A 16,446-nucleotide genomic window follows, 5' to 3' on the forward strand; every position below is an offset into this window, starting at 1 on the left:
TAAGAGAACTCCCATTCTGGGAGAACGTCTGGGAGACTCTAGTGGGGAGATTTATCAAAACTTGCAGAGAAGCGTATTTAATAAAAGGAAAAATTCAGACTGTGGGTGAAGGTTTACCATGCATAAATTATTATTAATGCACAAAATACAAAAAAAAAAACCAATAATCTGAAAAGCCAGCGCAGTTGTGCCCCTGTACCCCTGAACTCCAGACTAAATGGCCTTTTGACATATCCAAGCGTCTCCGTGTGACCTCAAAAAAGATGGCTTTATCAGGGTTGTGTGCTCAGAGCAGCATTCCCAGAATTCCTCCCTGCATGGCAGAATGCATTTGATTTGTGATTTATATACGTTTTCCAGGCTTGACTGAGGCACTGCTTGTTTCATTTTCATGCTTCATAAAATTCTTCTTTGTGTTTTTCCTGGCAACTATTGTAATCATTATACAAATGGGAAATACCACATTTCAGTGTTATGTGGCAATTTCCAATTGATTCGCCCTTTCTGGTTTGAAAAACAGCTATAGGGGGTCATTCCGAGTTGTTCGCTCGTTATTTTTTTGTCGCAACGGAGCGAATAGTCGCTAATGCGCATGCGCAATGTCCGCAGTGCGACTGCGCCAAGTAAATTTGCTATGCAGTTAGGAATTTTACTCACGGCATTACGAGGTTTTTTCTTCGTTCTGGTGATCGTAATGTGATTGACAGGAAGTGGGTGTTTCTGGGCGGAAACTGGCCGTTTTATGGGAGTGTGTGAAAAAACGCTGCCGTTTCTGGGAAAAACGCGGGAGTGGCTGGAGAAACGGAGGAGTGTCTGGGCGAACGCTGGGTGTGTTTGTGACGTCAAACCAGGAACGACAAGCACTGAACTGATCGCAGTGGCAGAGTAAGTCTGGAGCTACTCAGAAACTGCTAAGAAGTGTCTATTCGCAATTCTGCTAATCTTTCGTTCGCAATTTTACTATGCTAAGATTCACTCCCAGTAGGCGGCGGCTTAGCGTGTGCAAAGCTGCTAAAAGCAGCTTGTGAGCGAACAACTCGGAATGACCCCCCTAGTTTTCACATGAAGGGGGGGATTTATCATATCTTGGAAAGAGAGAGATAAAGTTGAGAAGCTGCCCATAGCTAATGATCTTCTGTCATTTCACAAACTTCTCAACTTGATCTCTCACCAAGGGGTAAATTTACTAAGATGGGAGTTCTATTTAAGATGGGATGTTGCTCGTAGCAACCAATCAGATTCTACTTCTCATTTATCTAGCACCTTCTAGAAGATAATACATAGAATCTGATTGGTTGCTATGGGCAACATCCCATCTTAAATAAAACTCCCATCTTAGTAAATTTAACCCCAAGAGTCAATAAATCTTCCTGTAAATATGTTTTTAGGCCATTGAAAGAATAACGTTTGGCTTTCGTTACGTTGTAGGGGAGCGGATCCAATTTCACATGCTGACACAATGACTGTGAGACGGGCAGCGGAGGTGACTAGGAATCAGTACCGCGCTGTGCACCAGCCTAGCCGCAGGTAAGGACCGCCAATTATTGCAGCAATGGGGTGGGAACGGTGGCAGAGGCTTGTGTTCACAGCTTTTAAATAGAAATGTATGATTAATTAACAGTTATTTATAATGTGCAAACATATACCACTACGCAGTGCATTGGCGTTTATATAATGGCTGCAATGTGTGCGGTGCACACGGGCCCATGGGTTCAGGGGGGGCCCACACCACACACACACACTGCACCCATTTTAATACTTACCATTCTGGAGTCCAGCGTCGGGCACTGCGATCCCGGCAGAAATCACCACCAAAATGGCCGCCGCACATGCGTGAAAGCCAAATTGGTCTCCGGATCATGGCGAGTACCATGTTTCCAGAGACCTGCGTATGCGCAGTAGACTCTGGTACTATGCCGGAGTCTACAGCGCCGTACAGAGGAGGGGGCCCACCAGGAGGTGCACATGGGCCCCCTCCTCTGTTGAAACGCCTCTGAGGCAGCAGGTTTTGGCCTCCCTGAATCCAGGACTCTGTGTCCAGAATTGGTGCAGCAGACGTCACTGGGAAAATGGCAGCCGCGCATGCATAGAGAAAAACATCACATAGACTCTCGCACTATTCACAACAGCGAAGAGGAGTGCCACATGGAGACTGCACACCTGCCCCCTCCAGTCCTCACTAATACTATCCTTGCTGCTGCACCTTATAATTGGGAACCAAAGAGTAATAAGACATGACTAGGTAGTAACAGTCAGACAGAGAGGTAAGAGGGTCCTGCTCGCTGCTTACACTCTATAGGTCAGTGTATATTATATCTGTGAGGTAATTTTTTTCTGACCTATAGTCGGTATTTGAAATGATCCAAACGCAGCTGTTAGCAAAGGTTTCATGGTTCCGGTATGAATGGTCGACCATGTTATGGTCGACAGTCAATAGGTCGACCACTATTGGTCGACATTGACATGGTCGACATGGATACATGGTCGACACGTGAAAATGGTCGACACATGAAAGGTCGACACATGAAAAGGTCGACATGAGGTTTTTTTTTTTTTCTTTTTTTGGTGTCGTTTTTTGCGTAAAGTGACTGGGAACCCCAATTAGTGCACCGCGTTCCCTCGCATGGCTCACTTCGCTCGCCATGCTTCGGGCATGGTGCCTTCGCTCTGCTACCGCTTCGCTCGGCACAGATTACCGTTCTAATCGTAGTCCACGTGGATCGTAAAGTATGGAAAAGTTCCCAAAAGAAAAAAAAGTTAAAAAACTCATGTCGACCTTTTCATGTGTCGACCTTTCATGTGTCGACCATGTGTCCATGTCAATGTCGACCAATAGTGGTCGACCTAATGACTGTCGACCATAACATGGTCGACCATGTGAACGGATACCAGGTTTCATACGGTAGATAGGAGGGAAAGAGCTGATATATATCATTATGCACAGAAACGCATTGTCACTGTTACCTCTGCATGTCTGTAACTTTCACACAAATTATTAATGGCATTAGCCAGGCAGGACGCCATCCCTCCGTGATGCATCTGCCAATGCGCTGTTCATTATATTGATTAAAATAAGATTTTACTCACCGGTAAATCTATTTCTCGTAGTCCGTAGTGGATGCTGGGACTCCGTAAGGACCATGGGGAATAGCGGCTCCGCAGGAGACTGGGCACAACTAAAGAAAGCTTTAGGACTACCTGGTGTGCACTGGCTCCTCCCTCTATGACCCTGCTCCAGACCTCAGTTAGGATACTGTGCCCGGAAGAGCTGACACAATAAGGAAGGATTTTGAATCCCGGGTAAGACTCATACCAGCTACACCAATCACACCGTATAACTCGTGATACTATATCCAGTTAACAGTATGAACAATAACTGAGCCTCTCAACAGATGGCTCAACAATAACCCTTTAGTTAAACAATAACTATATACAAGTATTGCAGACAATCCGCACATGGGATGGGCGCCCAGCATCCACTACGGACTACTAGAAATAGATTTACCGGTGAGTAAATTCTTATTTTCTCTGACGTCCTAAGTGGATGCTGGGACTCCGTAAGGACCATGGGGATTATACCAAAGCTCCCAAACGGGCGGGAGAGTGCGGATGACTCTACAGCACCGAATGGGCAAACTCTAGGTCCTCCTCAGCCAGAGTGTCAAACTTGTAGAATTTAGCAAATGTGTTTGACCCCAACCAAGTAGCTGCTCGGCAAAGTTGTAGAGCCGAGACCCCTCGGGCAGCCGCCCAAGAAGAGCCCACCTTCCTCGTGGAATGGGCTTTCACTGATTTAGGATGCGGCAGTCCAGCCGCAGAATGTGCAAGCTGAATCGTACTACAGGTCCAGCGAGCAATAGTCTGCTTTGAAGCAGGAGCACCCAGCTTGTTGGGTGCATACAGGATAAACAACGAGTCAGTTTTCCTGACACTAGCTGTCCTGGAAACATAAATTCTCAGGGCCCTGACTACATCCAACAACTTGGAAGCCTCCAAGTCTTTAGTAGCTGCAGGCACCACGATAGGTTGGTTCAAATGAAAGGCTGATACCACCTTAGGGAGAAACTGGGGACGAGTCCTCAATTCTGCCCTATCCATATGGAAAATCAGATAAGGGCTTTTACATGACAAAGCCGCCAATTCTGACACACGCCTGGCTGAAGCCAATGCCAACAGCATGACCACTTTCCACGTGAGATATTTTAATTCCACGGTTTTAAGTGGCTCAAACCAATGTGACTTTAGGAAATCCAACACCACGTTGAGATCCCAAGGTGCCACTGGAGGCACAAAAGGGGGCTGAATATGCAGCACTCCCTTAACAAAAGTCTGAACTTCAGGTAGTGAAGCCAGTTCTCTCTGGAAGAAAATCGATAGAGCCGAAATCTGGACCTTAATGGAACCCAATTTTAGGCCCATAGTCACCCCTGACTGTAGGAAGTGCAGAAAACGGCCCAGCTGAAATTCCTCCGTTGGGGCCTTCCTGGCCTCACACCACGCAACATATTTTCGCCAAATGCGGTGATAATGGTTTGCGGTCACTTCTTTCCTAGCTTTAATCAGCGTAGGAATGACTTCCTCCGGAATGCCCTTTTCCTTCAGGATCCGGTGTTCAACCGCCATGCCGTCAAACGCAGCCGCGGTAAGTCTTGGAACAGACAGGGCCCCTGCTGCAGCAGGTCCTGTCTGAGCGGCAGAGGCCATGGGTCCTCTGAGATCATTTCTTGAAGTTCCGGGTACCGAGCTCTTCTTGGCCAATCCGGAACAATGAGTATAGTTCTTACTCCTCTTCTCCTTATTATCCTCAGTACCTTGGGTATGAGAGGAAGAGGAGGGAACACATAAACCGACCGGTACACTCACGGTGTCACTAGAGCGTCCACAGCTATCGCCTGAGGGTCTCTTGACCTGGCGCAATATCTTTCTAGCTTTTTGTTTAGGCGGGACGCCATCATGTCCACCTGTGGCCTTTCCCAACGGTGTACAATCAGTTGGAAGACTTCTGGATGAAGTCCCCACTCTCCCGGGTGGAGGTCGTGCTTGCTGAGGAAGTCTGCTTCCCAGTTGTCCACTCCCGGAATGAACACTGCTGACAGTGCTAACACGTGATTTTCCGCCCATCGGAGAATCCTTGTGGCTTCTGCCATCGCCGTCCTGCTTCTTGTGCCGCCCTGCCTGTTTACATGGGCGACTGCCGTGATGTTGGCTGACTGGATCAGTACCGGCTGGTTTTGAAGCAGGGGTTTTGCCTGACTTAGGGCATTGTAAATGGCCCTCAGTTCCAGAATATTTATGTGTAGGAAAGTCTCCTGACTTGACCATAGTCCTTGGAAGTTTCTTCCCTGTGTGACTGCCCCCCAGCCTCGAAGGCTGGCATCCGTGGTCACCAGGACCCAGTCCTGTATGCCGAATCTGCGGCCCTCTTGAAGATGAGCACTTTGCAGCCACCACAGCAGAGACACCCTGGTCCTTGGAGACAGGGTTATCAGCCGATGCATCTGAAGATGCGATCCGGACCACTTGCCCAACAGGTCCCACTGAAAAGTCCTTGCATGGAACCTGCCGAATGGAATTGCTTCGTAGGAAGCTACCATTTTTCCCAGGACTCGCGTGCAGTGATGCACCGACACCTGTTTTGGTTTCAGGAGGCCTCTGACTAGCTCCTTGGCTTTCTCCTCCGGGGGATGAGAGAAGAAACCCGACAAAAGTGCTGCCTCGCGGCCGGCGCGAGGCTGATTCTGTCGGGAATCAGCATCGCCGCGGGTAGTTAAGTCGGAGATTGCCCGTTCTCCCGACAAAACTACCTGTTAAGTCGGCGAGAACGGGACATCGCCAACTTAACTGGAGCTGAATTGAATAGCGTCGGGAGCTAATTCCCGGCAATATTCTCAAGTTGCCTAATAGAATCGACCCCATTGTGGAATAGTAACCCCGTCCTTGTTGAAGGAGGGGCACCTTGACTATCACCTGCTGGGAATACAGCTTGTGAATTGCCTCTAGCACTGCCTCCCTGCCTGAGGGAGTTGTTGGCAAGGCAGATTTGAGGAAACGGCGGGGGGGAGACGTCTCGAATTCCAGCTTGTACCCCTGAGATACTACTTGAAGGATCCAGGGATCCACCCGTGAGCGAGCCCACTGATTGCTGAAGTTTTTGAGACGGGCCCCCACCGTACCTGGCTCCGCCTGTGGAGCCCCAGCGTCATGCGGTGGACTTGGAGGAAGCGAGGGAGGACTTTTGCTCCTGGGAACTGGCTGTATGCTGCAGCTTTTCCCCCCTACCTCTGCCTCTGGGCAGAAAGGACGCGCCTTTAACCCGCTTGCCTTTATGGGGCCGAAAGGACTATACCTGATAATACGGTGCTTTCTTTGGCTGTGAGGGAACATGGGGTAAAAATTAGAGATGAGCGGGTTCGGTTTTACTCGGTTTTACTCGGTTCTCAAAACGGCATCTAATTGGCTCACGGATGTCACGTGTTTTGGATAGCCAATAAGATTCGGTTTTGAGAACCGAGTAAAACCGAGTAAAACCGAATCCGCTCATCTCTAGTAAAAATGCTGACTTCCCAGCTGTTGCTGTGGAAACGAGGTCCGAGAGACCATCCCCGAACAACTCCTCACCCTTATAAGGCAAAACTTCCATGTGCCTTTTAGAATCTGCATCACCCGTCCACTGCCGAGTCCATAATCCTCTCCTGGCAGAAATGGACATTGCACTTATTTTAGATGCCAGCCGGCAAATATCCCTCTGTGCATCTCTCATGTATAAGACTGCGTCTTTTATATGCTCTATGGATAGCAATATAGTGTCCCTGTCTAGGGTATCAATATTTTCCGACAGGGAATCTGACCACGCAGCTGCAGCACTGCACATCCATGCTGAAGCAATAGCTGGTCTCAGTATAATACCTGAGTGTGTATATACAGACTTCAGGATAGCCTCCTGCTTCCTATCAGCAGGCTCCTTTAGGGCGGCCGTGTCCGGAGACGGTAGTGCCACCTTTTTTGACAGACGTGTGAGCGCTTTATCCACCCTAGGGGATGTTTCCCAACGTGACCTATCCTCTGGCGGGAAAGGGTACGCCATTAGCAACTTTTTAGAAATTACTAGTTTCTTATCGGGGGAAGCCCACGCTTCTTCACACACTTCATTTAATTCATCAGAAGGGGGAAAAACCACTGGTAGTTTTTTCTCCCCAAACATAATACCCTTTTTTGTGGTTCCTGGGGTAATATCAGAAATGTGCAACACATTTTTCATTGCCTCAATCATGTAACGTGTGGCCCTATTGGAATGTACATTTGTCTCATCGTCGTCGACACTGGATTCAGTATCCGTGTCGACATCTGTGTCTGCCATCTGAGGTAGCGGGGGCGTTTTAGAGCCCCTGATGGCTTTTGAGACAGCTGGGCAGGCACAAGCTGAGAAGCCGGCTGTCCCACATCTGATATGTCGTCAAACCTTTTATGTAAGGAGTTGACACTTTCACGTAATTCCTTCCACAAGTCCATCCACTCAGGTGTCGGCCCCGCAGGGGGTGACATCACATTTATCGGCACTTGCTCCGCCTCCACATAAGCCTCCTCATCAAACATGTCGACACAGCCGTACCGACACACCGCACACACACAGGGAATGCTCTGACTGAGGACAGGACCCCACAACCCTTTGGGGAGACAGAGAGAGAGTATGCCAGCACACACCAACAGCGCTATATAACACAGGGATTAACACTATAACTGAGTGATTTTTCCCAATAGCTGCTTGTATACACAATATTGCGCCTAAATTTAGTGCCCCCCCTCTCTTTTTTACCCTATGTAGTCTGGAAACTGCAGGGGAGAGCCTGGGAGCGATCCTTCCAGCGGAGCTGTGAGGAAAAATGGCGCCAGTGTGCTGAGGGAGATAGCCCCGCCCTCCCGCTTTTTTCTATGTATATCTGGCAGGGGTATTTTACACATATATAGTCTCTATGACTATATTATGTGTTTTTTTGCCAGCCAAGGTACTTAATATTGCAGCCCAGGGCGCCCCCCCCCCCAGCGCCCTGCACCCATCAGTGACCGGAGTGTGAGGTGTGCATGGGAAGCAATGGCGCACAGCTGCAGTGCTGTGCGCTACCTTGTTTGAAGACCGAAGTCTTCTGCCGCTGATTTCCAGGACTCTGTAAGGGGGACGGCGGCGCGGCTCCGGGAACGGACGATCGAGGTCGGGCCCTGTGTTCGATCCCTCTGGAGCTAATGGTGTCCAGTAGCCTTAGAAGCCCAAGCTAGCTGCAAGCAGGTAGGTTCGCTTCTCTCCCCTTAGTCCCTCGTAGCAGTGAGTCTGTTGCCAGCAGATCTCACTGAAAATAAAAAACCTAAAATAAACTTTCTTTTTCTAGGAGCTCAGGAGAGCCCCTAGTGTGCATCCAGCTCAGCCGGGCACAAAATTCTAACTGAGGTCTGGAGGAGGGTCATAGAGGGAGGAGCCAGTGCACACCAGGTAGTCCTAAAGCTTTCTTTAGTTGTGCCCAGTCTCCTGCGGAGCCGCTATTCCCCATGGTCCTTACGGAGTCCCAGCATCCACTTAGGACGTCAGAGAAATATACATTTACCTTAGTACTAACATGTGTAAGGACTGGTCTGTCAACAGGTTTAGTCTTGTCTTTCCCACTTTGAGGCAGGGTGAGGCTGGCATCGGGTTGTATAACTGGGAAATCACCAGACTGCAAGTGTATTTTGAATTTTACTACACTTTAGTTATTCACAGCTTCACAGAATAGAGATAATTTATATTTCACTGGTCTCAAAATAAAATAATAACTTAAGCCTACCTATTTTATTTTTTAGGTTCTTTCCATCTAGTTTTTTTCTTTTCTTTTTTTTAATTCTAAATCACCGTGGCAGAATATTAACAGAAGCTTGATAAGTACCATGTTCCTCGATTTGTTTATTTAGGCCTTAGTTATTTCTAAAGACTTCACTGACTCCAAAGTGACCATGACTGCCATGACAACCACAGTCACATGGCACATTATGTAGTGAGCAGGGTGGCTTTCTGAGCTCTGTTTGCTCTGTGTACTGTAAAATCCCCCCCCCCCCCCCCTCTCTCCAGTCTGTCTTCATATCACATGCTGAGAGCATAAATGTGTGTATGCAGCTGGCGCCCATACTTGTCTGCCTTCCAGAGAGATTTTGAAAAGGAGATAGTGGTTTCTAGAAGGACAGCTAAGATACATAATTAAGAATCAGTAGTGAAACACTGAAAAAATGTAAAATGCTACAGGACATAGCATGGGAGGATCAAGTACTAGATTATTCAGGGTACTTTGTTGTTAGCCTAGTTCACAAAACAGGAGCTAATGTAAGAAACTGAAGAGATGAGACAAATGCATCTCTCAGACCGAGCTTATGAATTGCCCCTGGCAGACTGATCTTGTGGCATAGGGATTACAAGCCATGCATTAGTGTCCGTGACCATTCCGTCCTCCACCGCTGTTGCGGCTTGTGGTTTCTCAACCAGGGTTTTGACTTTTTTTCCATTGTGCTTCGAGAATTTGGAGCCAGGAGCTGTGAGAGTTTAATGTGGCTTTACTTGGTCTGATTGCTGACTCACACACTAAAAAACTGATCTTAGGAGGATGCTCCATGTGATTTCCTCCTCTTCTCAGTAAATTGCAGTTCCTCTCCCTGTCCTAAATGCAGGAAGTGATAAAAGTGGATGTTTCCAGAGTTCATTAACCCTTTTATGTGAGTCTATTAACAGTCACTCACACTGTTAAGAATAGCTCCCAACTATTCAAGTGGTTCAAGGCGGACATTTAAAGAACAAGTAAAGACACTTAATTATATACTGAAGGCTGATTGATGTACCTTAAATAGTTGGAGTATTTATATATAATTCCACCATGCTATCTTTCATCACTTTACAGGATGTTTCTTTGTTACAAGGGAGCTGCCTCTCCCAGGGTGGTAACTGATCAATAGGACGCCCTGTGCTGGCCCTGACTTCTGGACGTGTGATGTCATGATGTCAAAACAAGGGGTGGGGCCGCTGGCACCAAGCTGAGCTCTTGGACACTCCAGACAGCTTTGTGGTAGCTTGCCACCAGGACTATGGGGAAGCTGATTGGAGCGCTCCCTAAAGATGCTCCAATCAGCTCTGCACTGGCTTGACAACAGGATTACGGGCAACTGAGCTCTAGGAGCGTACTGGTGCTCTGGGGTAGTGACTGTGCCGACCCTAGGTCCTGCACCCTGGGTAATTAGATGGAAATGTATCAAACCTTCTAAAGAATGGAGACCTCCATAGCAACAATTAGCTTCTGCTTATTTTATAGAATGTACTTGATAAATGCTAGCTAGAAGCTATTTGGTTACTATTGGCAACTTCTCCATTTGACCCTGCTCTATTACTCATCAGGCAGCCTGCCAATCGGAGGTGGGTCATGTCAGTGGGTGGTGCTAGACTCTGTGTTCCGGCGCCAAGGAGAAATAAATTAAAAACACTATCAAGGGGCTCTGTGCCATCCATGGTGGAAAATAATTGGACCTTAATTGGATCTTTGGTACAATATCCCTCTCCATTTTTTATCTCTCCAAGCTTTGATACATTTCTCCCATATATACTTTAGTTCAAAGATTCCCAAACGCGGTCCTCAAGGCACCCCAACGGTCATGGTTTTAAATGTATCCATGCTTGGTCACAGGTGACTTAATTAGCACCTTAGTCAATTTGATTTAACCATCTGATCTGAGCCATGGATATACCTAAAACCTGGACTGTTGGGGGGCCTTGAGGACCGCGTTTGGGAACCTCTCCTTTAGTTGTTCCAGCAGACCATGTCATTTTCAGTGACTGATTCCAGAAAAATGAGTGTAGCTTGCATTTGTTTACCTAGTAATATTTCTATGACCTAAATACAATATTCTTTGTGTCTCTCCACCCCAGGGTGACGCCTGCAGGTAAAGAAAACTCTGGGACTTGGAGAAAACTTGAACCCCCTCAGCTTCTTTTAAATATAAAGAATCAAGCCCTCAAGAATTTTCTCCCAATAAAATATATTCCAGAGCTTTTCCCAGAAAAAAATCCCCTGAGAAGCCTGGAAAACCAGCCAGGAGATTACCATACAAAAGGACTTTCCCAGAACATGCTCAGTAACAAAATGATCCTCAATGACCCAGTGATGGAGCTGAATGTGAAGGACCCAGGACTTATCCTCAAGAAACAGCTGGAGAACACCAAGGCTTCTCCATCACCCCAAAAGATCGCACTGAAGAAGACATCAAGCATTAAAGATAAGATTTCCGTGTGGGAAGGCAAGAAAGAGACACAGTCCCCAATACTCAACAGGAAGGAGTCCGTACAGGTTAAGAGGCAGGATTCCACCGGCACCTCGTTTGGAGACACCAACGTGGACGATGGGAAAATTCACCAGAAAGGTAGCATTAAACGGATGTTCAGCTGGGAAATGGACAACAAGGACATTGACCGGAAAGACGTCATAACAGTCGAGAAAAGAGCAGATAAAGAGATTAACCCGGGTGTAGAAAGGCTTCAGGAGCAAGTTTTAAGTCCAAAGAAGGACCAGGCAACAGTGTTGAGCCAGGTAAAAAGGTTTGAACGCTCATTAAAGGACGGTCCAGCAGAGGGTCTGCCGCAGTTACCAGGGACCTATTACTCACCGCAGTGTTTGTTGGACTCAGAGAACCAGGAGAACAGAGTGGGCTCAAAGTTGAAATGGGGGTCAGATCCTGAAAACGCAGAACCAATATTTGGGAGGGTGGGGGAGGGTAGAAGATCTAGAAGGACAAGCAATGCAGGGAATGTATATACGGAACCGGGGGCACCAGAGAAGAAATTGCCTATAAACCCCTTACCCAAACCTAGGAGGACTTTCCGTCACGAAGGGGAGGTGGGTCCAGAGAAAACAGGTATACGGAGGATGAACAGAGACTTGCCTCCACTGCCTTGTATACCCCCACCTCCTCTCCCCACATCTCCACCACCCTCAGCGGTCAGCAGAAGACTTTGGAATAGCAAACACAGAAACAATGGAGACCACAGGTACTTCTATTTTATCGTTTTATGTACTGATGTGATGTGATACAGACATGGGAAAGTAGCCACGTCTGTAACGTTATGCTGATGCTAGTCTCAGCCCATTGGCGTTTCTATAATGGGTGCAATGTGTGTCGTGCACACGGGCCCCTGGGTACAGGGGGGGCACACACCGCACACATTGCACACATTTTAATACTTACCTTTCCGGAGTCCAGCGTCGGGGGGGCGCTGCGATAGCGGTGGAAATCGACGCCAAAATGGCCACCGCGCATGTGTGGTAGCCAAAATGTTCTCCAGATCATGGGGGACGCCATGTTTCCGGAGACTTACAATGCCAGAGTCTACAGCGCCGTACAGAGGAAGGGGCCCACCCGGAAGCGCACACGGGCCCCCTCCTCTGTTGAAACGCCCCTGTCTCAGACCTTCCCCAGGTGTACAGCCTTCCCCAGGTCTACGTGCCATCGAAATTTGCACCAGCCCCATGCTAGGTACAGATTATCCATCTCCTGTGTGGGCGGTTGAGTGTCTATTCATCACTTTCATCGACACACCTGTGGCACTCCCATCAGATGCAACATCTTGGTGCATCTATTTAGCCACACCTCTATTACCTCCCAGTCAGCGTCCAGGACCGGCCCTTACATGTCTGCGTTGGACACAGACTTCCTGGACCCAGGTGTCTGGATTCCTGAGTAAGCTTCAGCTTATGCAGGCTGGCCGGTGCCTGAAACCATCGGGAATTGTGACTGATGCTGGCGATGGTCGCGATGGTGACCTGAGGATGTGTCCATACAATATCAGGACGCATGCACGGTGTGACTCAGACGCTTGCTCAGAAGAATAAAATGGATGTTTGCTTGGATACTGGACTAGCGTCTGACTTAGAATAAGGCCCTGTTACTCTTATGTAAAGGATAATAAATGTAGCATTAATTAGGGAGTAAAAATAATAGCAGCACTCATCAAGGAGTAATAGTAATAGTAGCACTCATCAGGGAGTAGTAATAGCACTCATCAGGGAGTAATAGTAATAGCACTCATCAGGGAGTAATAGTAATAGCACTCATCAGGGAGTAATAGTAATAGTAGCACTCATCATGGAGTAGTAATTGCACTCATCAGGGAGTAATAGTAATAGTAGCACTCATCAGGGAGTAGTAATAGTACTCATCATAGAGTAGTATTAGCACTCGTCAGGGAGTAATAGTAGTAGTAGCACTCATCAGGGAGTAGTAATAGCACTCATCATGGAGTAATAGTAGCACTAGCACTCATCATGCAGTAGTAATAGCACTCATCAGGGAGTAATAGTAATAATAGCACTCATCAGGGAGAAGTAATAGCACTCATCAGGGAGTAATAGTAATAGTAGCACTCATCAGGGAGTAGTAATAGCACTTATCAGGGAGTAATAGTAATAGTAGCACTAGCGCTCATCATGGAGTAGTAATAGCACTCATCATGGGGTAATAGTAGTAGCAGTAGTAGCAGCAGCAGCAGCAGCAGTAGTAGCAGCAGCACTCATCATGGAGTAGTAATAGCACTCATCAGGGAGTAGTAGTAGTAGTAGCAGCAGCACTTATCAGGGAACAGTAATAGCACTCATCATGAAGTAGTAATAGCAGCACTCATCAGGAAGTAATAGTAGTAGTAGTATCAGCAGCAGCACTCATCAGGGAATAGCAGTAGCACTCATCATGAGTAGTAATAGCACTCATCAGGAAGTAATAGTAGTAGTAGCATTCATCAGGGAATAGTAATAGCACTCATCATGGAGTAGTAATAGCACTCATCAGGAAGTAATAGTAGTAGTAGTAGCACTCATCAGAGAATAGTAATAGCACTCATCAGGGAGTATTAGTAATAGTAGCACTAATCAGGGAGTAATAGTAGTAGTAGTAGTAGTAGCACTCATCAGGGAATAGTAATAGCACTCATCAGGGAGTAATAGTAATAGTAGCACTCATCATGGAGTAGTAATAGCACTCATCAGGGAGTAATAGTGATAGCACTCATCAGGGAGTAATAGTGATAGCACTCATCAGGGAGTAATAGTAATAGTAGCACTCATCAGGGAGTAATAGTAGCACTCATCATGGAGTAGTAATAGCACTCATCAGGGAGTAATAGTAGTAGTAGTAGTAGCAGCAGCACTCATCAGGAAATAGTAATAGCACTCATTATTTAGTAGTAATAGCACTCATCAGGGAGTAATAGTGATAGCACTCATCAAGGAGTAATAGTAATAATAGCACTCATCAGGGAGTAATAGTGTTAGCACTCATCAGGGAGTAATAGTAATAGCAGCACTCATCATGGAGTAGCAATAGCACTCATCAGGGAGTAATAGTGATAGCACTCATCAGGGAGTAATAGTGATAGCACTCATCAGGGAGTAAAAGTAATAGTAGCACTCATCATGGAGTAGTAATAGCACTCATCAGGGAGTAATAGTGATAGCACTCATCAGGGAGTAATAGTGATAGCACTCATCAGGGAGTAAAAGTAATAGTAGCACTCATTATGGAGTAGTAATAGCACTCATCAGGGAGTAATAGTAGCACTCATCAGGAGTAATAGTAATAGTAGCACTGATCCTGGAGTAGTAATAGCACTCATCAGGGAGTAATAGTAATAGCACTCATCAGGGAGTAATAGGATAGCACTCATCAGGGAGTAATAGTAATAGTAGCACTCATCAAAGAGTAATAGTCATCGCACTCATCAGGGAGTAATAGTAGCACTCATCATGGAGTAGTAATAGCACTCATCAGGTAGTAATAGTAGTAGTAGTAGTAGTAGTAGTAGTAGTAGTAGTAGCAGCAGCACTCATCAGGGAATAGTAATAGCACTCATCACGGAGTAGTAATAGCACTCATCAGAGAGTAATAGTGATTGCACTTATCAGCTAGTAATAGTAATAGTAGAACTCATCATGGAGTAGTCATAGCACTCATCAGGGAGTAATAGTGATAGCACTCATCAGGGAGTAATAGTAATAGCACTCATCAGGGAGTAATAGTGATAGCACTCATCAGGGAGTAATAGTAATAGTAGCACTCATCATGGAGTAGTAATAGCACTCATCAGGGAGTAATAGTAATTGCACTCATCAGGGAGTAATAGAATAGCACTCATTAGGGAGTAATAGTAATAGTAGCACTCATCAGGGAGTAATAGTAGCACTCATCATGGAGTAGTAATAGCACTCATCAGGGAGTAATAGTAGTAGTAGTAGTAGTAATAGTAGTAGTAGTAGTAGTAGTAGCAGCAGCACTCATCAGGGAATAGTAATAGCACTCATCATGGAGTAGTAATAGCACTCATCAGGGAGTAATAGTGACTGCACTTATCAGCTAGTAATAGTAATAGTGGAACTCATCATGGAGTAGTAATAGCACTCATCTGGGAGTAATAGTAGCACTCATCGGGAGTAATAGTAATAGAAGCACTGATCCTGGAGTAGTAATAGCACTCATCAGGGAGTAATAGTAATAGCACTCATCAGGGAGTAATAGGATAGCACTTATCAGGGAGTAATAGTAATAGTAGCACTCATCAAAGAGTAATAGTCATCGCACTCATCAGGGAGTAATAGTAGCACTCATCATGGAGTAGTAATAGCACTCATCAGGGAGTAGTAGTAGTAGTAGTAGTAGTAGCAGCAGCACTCATCAGGGAATAGTAATAGCACTCATCATGGAGTAGTAATAGCACTCATCAGGGAGTAATAGTGACTGCACTTATCAGCTAGTAATAGTAATAGTGGAACTCATCATGGAGTAGTAATAGCACTCATCAGGGAGTAATAGTGATAGCACTCATCAGGGAGTAATGGTAATAGTAGCACTCATCATGGAGTAGTAATAGCACTCATCAGGGAGTAATAGTAATTGCACTCATCAGGGAGTAATAGGATAGCACTCATCAGGGAGTAATAGTAGTAGTAACACTCATCAGGGAGTTATAGTAGCACTCATCATGGAGTAGTAATAGCACTCATCAGGGAGTAATAGTAGTAGTAGCACTCATCAGGGAGTAATAGCTCTCATCAGGGAGTAATAGTAGTAGTAGCACTCATCAGGGAGTAATAGCTCTCATCAGGGAGTAATAGTAGTAGTAGCACTCATCAGGGAGTAATAGCTCTCATCAGGGAGTAATAGTAGTAGTAGCACTCATTAGGGAGTAATAGCTCTCATCAGGGAGTAATAGTAATAGTAGCACTCATCAGGGAGTAATAGTAGTAGTAGCACTCATCAGGGAGTAATAGCTCTCATCAGGGAGTAATAGTAGTAGTAGCACTCATCAGGGAGTAATAGCTCTCATCAGGGAGTAATAGTAGTAGTAGCACTCATCAGGGAGTAATAGCTCTCATCAGGGAGTAATAGTAGTAGTAGCACTCA

At 46.3% G+C, this 16,446-nt stretch overlaps 1 protein-coding gene across 1 annotated transcript in view; it reads left to right on the top strand.

The window, feature by feature from the left end:
- The window catches only part of DENND2A (DENN domain containing 2A), a 143,027-nt gene that overhangs the window by 66,767 nt on the left and 59,814 nt on the right, over positions 1-16,446 (top strand). The window contains exons 2-3 of the mRNA XM_063928946.1: positions 1,429-1,527; positions 10,931-12,046. Of these exons, the coding sequence (XP_063785016.1) occupies positions 1,460-1,527; positions 10,931-12,046 (1,184 nt within the window). The 5' untranslated portion in view covers positions 1,429-1,459. The remainder of the gene's footprint in view (positions 1-1,428; positions 1,528-10,930; positions 12,047-16,446) is intronic.

The sequence above is a fragment of the Pseudophryne corroboree genome, chromosome 6, assembly GCF_028390025.1.
Source record: "Pseudophryne corroboree isolate aPseCor3 chromosome 6, aPseCor3.hap2, whole genome shotgun sequence".
Taxonomy (NCBI): domain Eukaryota; kingdom Metazoa; phylum Chordata; class Amphibia; order Anura; family Myobatrachidae; genus Pseudophryne; species Pseudophryne corroboree.